Source organism: Gavialis gangeticus, unplaced genomic scaffold (assembly GCF_001723915.1).
Source record: "Gavialis gangeticus isolate Ggan-Ray unplaced genomic scaffold, GavGan_comp1, whole genome shotgun sequence".
Taxonomy (NCBI): Eukaryota; Metazoa; Chordata; order Crocodylia; family Gavialidae; genus Gavialis; species Gavialis gangeticus.
Window position 1 is genome coordinate 103,532,717 of NW_017729031.1, and position 8,077 is coordinate 103,540,793.

Below are 8,077 nucleotides of genomic sequence, written 5' to 3' on the forward strand. Positions count from 1 at the left end.
CCCCCCCAACACAGCAGATGGTATCCCCTCCACAGGGCCCCAACTCCACTCTGGAGGACCACAGCCCCCCCTGCAGGGTCCCAGCTCCCACCCAGAGTCCATAAAACTTATTTTTAGCAGCAACAGCCGGAATGGGGTGCGCCGAGCCATGGCGGCAGGACCCAGTGCGGCATGTGGGGACTATGCCCCAGGCCTAGCCAGGTTCTGCCGGCCCTAGGGATCATTTGCCGCCTGGGGCACATGGGGACCGCGTGCCAGGCCCATACAGGTCCTGGGGCCTCACTGCTACAAAGCCAGGCCGGGCCTGGCCCTTGGTGCTAGGACCTGCCACCCTTGGAACCCCTCTGCCACCCAGCATGGTGCACAGGGACCACATGCCAGGCCCAGCCACACTCGGGGCCCCCTCCACCATGGGCCCGGCCTGGCCCTGCGGCAGAAGGGCCCCCAAGGACAGCAGGTCTTGGCTGGGCCCAGCACACGGTCCCTGCACGCTGCGCCGGGTCCTGCCACCATGGGTCTGGCCCAGCCAGGCAGCAGAGGGACCCTGAGGGCAGCAAGACCCAGCTGGGCAGTGATCAGGAGGAGCTGCCAGGGGTCTCCCCCATGGTCCCCTCCCCCTTCTCTAGATCCCCCCCCCGACCTCTTACTCACCAGCACTGGAGCCCTGGTGCTGAACACACAGCCTGGCCGGCCACGTGTTTCAGCACCAAGGTGAGGGGCCAACCACGGAGACACTATGGCAGCCAGAGCATGTCCCTGGAGGATCCAGCCTCCAGTTGCCTCAGGGCATGGTCTGGGACTGTGCCCTGCCCTGCTTTTTTTAAGCTTTGGTTTTTTAAACCCCTAGATATCCAGGGGTCTAATTTTTTTTCCCAAGCTGCAAACATTTTTTCATTCCTCCACATGCCCCTTGCCCCTGGCAAAGGGGTTTGAGATGGGGCAAAAGGCACATGTGCACTCATCTGGATGCGCCCTGTTACCAGTACTAATCCAGGTTAGTAGTCAATGAAGTTCACCTACCCTGAGGAATAGATTGGTGGTTTCAGTACAATTTTTGCTGGCGAAAGACAATGCTGCAAGTCCAAAAGGGCCAGATGTTATGCTAGAGGGGTATAGGTTGTAGCTGTGTTGGTTTAAGAACACAGGCAGACAAGATTGTTTGGGTAAATCTGATATCTTCTAATTGAACGAACTCAAAACAGATGGAAAAATTCTTCTTTGCAAACTTTTGGGTATAAATACCCTCTGTCAGGCTGAAGAAGCATCTGCAGACGTGTGCCAGTGGTTCAAGAAAGGCGGCCAAGTACTGACTTTACACAAAAATTTAGTTATCCCTTGATCATCTCTATATTACCACTCCAAGTAATAATGAATTAAAACATTAAACCATATTTGAGAAGTGGTTATGGAAATACCCAGCATGTGTTCTGACTAGAAAACCAAAAAAACCCAGAGTCTCTGTTCTATGAGACTACCAAGCATGCAAATTAAACGACACAAATATGCCAGCATGCAAGACTGTGTATGCATCACCTCAAGACAGGATCCTTGAACATTTCCCTTCCAAAGGGATACTAAACTAAGTTTCACTACATCTGAAAGAAGGTTTATACTGCATTTCATTCTTAGAAATCATTACCATTCTTTTTCTCTCTTTTTTTTTTTTTTAAAAATGCACATACATAATAGATGTACATCCTTGTCTACATTAATAGCCTTAAGAAGTCTAACCTAAAGTTAACAAGACTGAAAAAAAAAAAAAATATAAATCACTGAAGCTTCAATCCCAAGCCCTGTATAAGGGCTTGCCTTCATTGCAATGTTAAACTGCAACCCGAGTATTGTGCCTAATTAGTGTCCCTTCCACATACAAATCTGATTTAAAAGCCCCATTTAGCTGGAAAAAATTGCCTCATCTATGAGGGGCTAAAACCTGAGCAAGCAACACTCACTAACTGCCAACCAACTAACCACAGTGAAGTGAGAACACAAGCTAACAATATTCAAGAGCCATTATGCCTTCAACACCTTCCCAGAATCCCCTCCTGGTGTGTACAAGAAACAAAGTTCACTGGGAAAGAATTAAGGAAGCTTACTACAGGACTAAGACCCACAACCTACTCTTTTTACAAGCCTTATCACCACAAACAAGCAAACACTATGCCAACACAGACACAAGAAGTGTTATTTTACAATATGTCCAGCTCCCACTAAAAGTAATTAACACACAGATAATTCAAGGTAACCCTATGGAGAATGCATTCCTTAAGACACCAGAAATACCTAAAACACAAGTGTCAGAGTAAAAGAGATGATGGATTTAGAACCAGAGAAGTTTTATGAAACTTAAGCCTTATATCGGTTTATTCATAGGGAATCATGCACATGCTCCAATCACAATAGGAAAAAAAGAGTTTGTTAGATTTGTGATGAAGTTCTATTAAGATTTGTTTAATAAGAGGTAAGTATTTACCAAAAATGAAATGGAGATAGACAGCAACTTATCAAAACAATAAATGTTGATTCTCAAAAGGCAAGCAGTTGGTTTTCTGCTGAGATATAATCAAACTAATTTTTTTTTTTAAATATCAGTCTTTTCATTAATAGCTTTTTAAAACAAATATTGTAATAGTGAGATTTCCCCCCGCCAATAGACTAGTAAGCAAGCAGAGACTGAACAACAGATTTAAACTTTTAAGTTGCACTAGAAATCAGAGTTTAGGCTTAACAGTATTTTAAAGAGTGCAGTTCTTACTGTACAACTTCCCAGACAATGATCCAAAAAGTTTGTTTTACCAACTTTAATTGTAACTGAGCCTTTATGGACAAGTCTTGCTAGTGGGAGTGCGTCAGGTGACCAAACCAAGTTTCTTCACAAAATGCAGCAGCTACAGTAAGTAAAGTGCCCACAAATGTTTCAGCTATTTATTTACAAGTAGTCATATTGAAAACCAGCAAATGAACAACAACAAGATGGGGTGAGATATTCTCCTAGTCTGTATTTTATCAGCCACTTTCCTTTATTGTTTCACTGCATCGCTATAGCATATTTCTTCTATATCTATTTTCATCTTCCTTACTCTACTTACTTCTAGCCTTTTACTCATCCTAATTTCCCCAATTTGACAGAATTAAACTATTTACACTTTAACAGCATAATAACAAGCATTTAGTGTCAAGATCACTATTCTGCAGCATAGGCAGAGTATCTACACATTATAATAATTGCTAACTTTTATAAGTCTACTAGCAAATTGCCCATCAAGAATTGCCCTCCTCCCCCCACCCCCGCTTGCTAACCCTAGCCCACCCTGCACTACCACCTCCCAGGAGCAAGGTGGGGGGAAGCTTGCCCCACTGTCTCCTCCATCTCCCTCCACCAGCACCCCACACTGCCTCCAAGGAGAAGGGCTTCATTATATTAAAATTAGAAGCTGCCACATTGTGTACTCACACTGTACAAGTAGATGTCAATTGACTATCTCTACACTGTCCCATTTGTTATGCTATTTATTTATTTATAGAAAAAAAAGTTAGTTATTTGAGAGTGGAAGAAGGGATAACAGGACCAGTCCATCCAAGTTAGAACTAGAGAACAATACCAACCTATAGACACCAAGAATTACTGTGAATTCTCAAGTTTGATATAAAGCAACTAAGCAACCCAAAATTGTGATAGTCTTCCAGTATTCCCCTCCTATGACAGCACAGCCTTCAATCATTTAATCTAGATAAGTTTCTATATATTTTGAGTTAAGTTCTAAGATGGCCAACAAAACCTGCCAAAAACCCAACTAGATTTATTTGAAAACATCTTAGATTCATTTAAAGTAATTTCATATCTCTCTTCTCCCCATCATTAAATGGTGGCAGGGTTTGTTTTTGAATTGAAATGGATTTGTGCCTTTTTGTCCCTTTATGACATAAGGGAGCCTAAAGAGCATTTTTGGGTTCAGTTTAAATATTATTTTGTCATGGGGTGGGGCGCGAGAGCGGCCGTGATCTCCCTAGTGCTCCCTACCGTGCCAAGTTAACTGTTTAACACCCTCTGTCTCGCCTGCCACGTCTTGCTGTTATATATATAAAATGGGAGGCTGCCTTACTGTCCTTTATGACACGGTGGTATGTTCATACTGGCCCATATCTTCTAAGGAGTGTCCCTGTGCACCCCAGCCTTATGGACTACGTGTGCCTCCTACCTCCCCTTTAGCACGCCCCAAGCCTCACAGTTATTCCGGACATTCTCATGTCTCCGATATACGCGCCCTTGCCAGGGCCCTGCCCCCGCACTCGCCCTACTCCGGGCTTTGTCCTGCACGCCCTGCGCTCTCGGGTTCTATCCCACGCTCCTAACCTCTCGGGCTTGTACCCACGCACTTACTCCTAGCATGCCTAATGCACTCGCCCCTCGCCTGGGGCCCTGTTGCTCGCTGCACAAGCCCTGTCTCGCCCCTTCCGGGGTTCAGCTAGTGTAATCACCCTCTTCAGGCTCCCGACCGCACGCTCTGGCCCTGCCTCAGGCCTCTAACCGCGTGCTTGCCCTACTCCAGGCTCTTACACTTGACCTCACCCCCCTTATGGGACTTCCCCCTAGACTCGCCTCATCTGGGGCATCCCAACAGGAGTTCCCCCCTTTCAGGGCTTATGCCTCGCCCTTCTCTGGGGCTCGTCCCACGCTCCTCGCCCTCTCTGGGGTTCGTCTCGCGCTCCTCGCGCCGGGGCTCAGGTGGCCCGTAGCTGTGCCTGGCCCCTTGACCCTTCTCGGGGTCCTTCACCCTACTGGGCCGAATACCGCCCTCACGGGCTGGGGTCTCAACCCGCACACGCCACGCCACACCGGCGCCAAACAGCTGTGCCTCCCAGGCACTGCTTGCTGTACCCATACAGGGCACCCAGAAGCCCCCAGACTACTGGGGAGCTCCCATGAGGCCTCCTCGCACCCCTACAGCCTCACCCAGTCCTCCGGTATAATGTAAACAAACACAACCATGAGCTAACTGGCTATAACATAAACTAAGCCTCCTGGCTCTAACAACTCCATGCCAACCCAGCTGTAATCCAAATGAGCCTTGTAGCTACAACATACACCCAACCGCCACCCTGGCCCTCTTCCAGTACCTCCCTACCAGGGTTCTCTCCACCCCGCATCATCATGCAGGCAGTCAGACTGCTCTGCTCTGCTCTGCTCTAGAGCTCCTGCACTTCAGACTGCCAGAAGGGCACTACCAGCTAGGCTCCGGCCCAGCCACTTATAAAGGCCAGGCCCCGCCCCCTGGTGGTCAGCTGATCCAATCAGCTGCCTTAGCAACTCTCACCTGCTGTCCTGGTGACTGACAGCTAAGCCCCCCTTCTGCCATTATTCAGTAGCAGGCACCCTGGTGTCCTGCTACATATTATTAACTGCAGTCTTCAATTTCTTTTGAAGAGCTTATTGGATGTTCTGGTTTCACACCTCAACTGATGGAGAAAAAAAAACTCAATTTAAGAAAAATACCATGTCTTTCAATTGTTACCCAAGTTGAATTAGTTAGGTGCCAGGAAAAAATTAAAAGGTTGACAGTCCGACTAAAACTTTGCTCACCTTTTCAACTGTTCAGCCTTCACTCAGAACACTTAAGTAATTTAATTAGCCTTCCATAGACTTCTCTAAACTACAAGAGACATTACTCTACAAAGAGAGCCAAACAGGAAACATAACAAAAGTTTTGGGACTCTTTATAAGCCATATAGCAAGAAGAGGACAAGTTTAGGTCACCTTCAAGCTGTCCTCATGAAAACTACAACAACCTTTAGGCTAAATTTTGTCTTCACAAGAGCAAAGCAAAAACTCAAAAGTAAATCCCCAAAACTGACCTAGATTAGGGGTGTCAAAAGTAAATAAAATAAAATAAAATAAAAAAAAAAAAATTAAAAGAACCCATGCCACAGCCCAGGGCAGAAGCAATGGAGTCAGAAGGGTAAGCAGCCACAGGCTAAAAGCTATAGCCACTGGGACCCAAGAGCTCCAAATTCTACAGCAAGCCATCCTAGCCACCCTCCCAGTTTCCATAGCCCACTGCTACCTGGGTATGTTCAACACCCTTGATCTAGATCAATGAAAATTCTGCTTCTGATATAATCTGTTATTCATACAGACCTTGTACTTATCTGAACAGTTTATGACATTCTAATAATCCAAAACCCAACTACAGTATTTCCTGATTTCCATAGTACCACTTAACTTTTAATCCTCAGATAATGGTGAACAGGTAAGGTATACATTTAAATACATATGCTATGCTTTGCAGTATATGCATTTAATATGTATAAAATACTATATTTGTTTTGTTAATATGTAGACATTTGTAATGTTCACTGTACACCATACCTTGTACACTCCGGGACTCCTGAAGCACCATTTAATAAAATATAAGTAAAGTACTACAGATGCCTGTGCAGTCAAACATGGAAGCCACAATGACCTCTACCATAGCTATCACAATCTTAGACATCAATAAACTTCTCATTTTGGTCAGAACTTCCATATACCAGTCCCAAAATATGCTTGCATGGAAGGGTTAGCACTTCAGCATCAGTTTACACAAGAAAGCCTCAAGACGAAGGGGTTAAATGCTTTGGTCACTATCACAAAGTATATGGACCCAAGTACATCTGGAGGCATTTCAGAAGGGCGGCAGCAGCAGGAATATAAAATGTAGCAAATCCACTCTGGCTTTAAATCCTGGTTCATCCAGCTTAAAATTAGAGCAATTTAGCTACATTTGTATCCTTTCCAGCTTGCCCACACTTAACAATTAGAAGATTACAACTTCTGCCCCTTTTTGAAACAGCTCCAAAAAGGTACTTGTGTCCATAACCCAAAAAGCAGACAAGTGACAGACCTGAAGTCAGAGCTCAAGCTCCTGAGCACGTAAGTAGCAGCTAAGTCACAAGGGTCAGTCCTGCAAGACTTTGCTCATGTGATCAGTTACTGAAGTTCTCACATGATGAAGGATTTGCAGATTCGGGCCTTTAAACTGAAAATAAGGGTCAGTGTCACAAAGGAATTATTCACTGGCCTTGTGAGTCTATTTTATCATCAACCAGACACCAGCAGAAGAAAACCTAGATACATTTTTATCTGCAGAACTCTCTCTGCCCATGTAGGACTCTGGTGAGTATAGGAACAACACTAAAAATCACACAGATTTTGCTAGAGACAGACAAACCATGCATGACAAGCTTTGCGCTGTCACAACCAAAACAGGTGGCATCTTAAACACGGGAGCCGTTAACCATCGAGAATAAACCACTCGAGCTTGTTAGCTCAACGGACACATTTCCAGCTTGTCACAATCAACTGTTCCTGCAAACATTTGGCAGCGCTGTTCAAAACATTAGCCCGCAGATCTCTGTTGGGGCTGCCGACTCCCAGCCCTTCGTTACTGCAGGAAACGGAGCTGCTGAAGGAAGGAGTTGGAGCCTTTCCCCAAAGGGCTACGCATAACCTTCAAGTGCTAGGATTTAGCACCCCAGCCACATCCACCTCCTGCTAGGGGAGGGGTTGCGTCATCTGCTGCCAACTGCACAGGCTCCAAATGCAAAGTCGGGCACATGCTGAACAGAACGGGCCGGCCCAGCCCGGGCGCATCCGGGCCACAGGGCCAGCCCTGGGGCCAAGTGGCCCATGGCAGGCGGTGGGCTGGGGGGCCAGGGGCGGGCCAGGTGGCAGGACGGGCCACGTCCCTTACCTTCTCTTTGGTTTTGAGGTACCGCTGGAGCGCCTGCTGGGTCAGGTCGCAGACACGGAGCTGCCCATCCTTGCAGGGAACCACGATCCCCGTCTTGCCAAAGCAGACGGTCACTTTCATCTCAACAAGTGGCACCAGGCAGGGCCAAGAGCACAGCTAGGACAAAAAGAGAGCAGGAGGGAGGTTTAGAAACACAGAGGGAGGAAGCAAGAGAGAGGTGCCCCTGCTCCCCAGCGCCGGGCCGGGGGGGAGGGGTGCAGCGCAGCGGGCCCAGGAGCAGGTGCCTGCGTCCCGCGGGGCACAGCAGGGCAGGGGGCTCCCGCACCCCACCCCCGGGTCCGCGCGGC

The 8,077-nt window shown here is 47.0% G+C and overlaps 1 protein-coding gene across 1 annotated transcript in view; it reads right to left on the reverse strand.

Moving 5' to 3' along the window:
* The window catches only part of PARD3B (par-3 family cell polarity regulator beta), a 999,825-nt gene that overhangs the window by 990,281 nt on the left and 1,467 nt on the right, over positions 1-8,077 (reverse strand). Inside the window, exon 2 of the mRNA XM_019523483.1 lies at positions 7,731-7,886. Coding sequence (XP_019379028.1) covers positions 7,731-7,850 — 120 coding nt within the window. The 5' untranslated portion in view covers positions 7,851-7,886. The remainder of the gene's footprint in view (positions 1-7,730; positions 7,887-8,077) is intronic.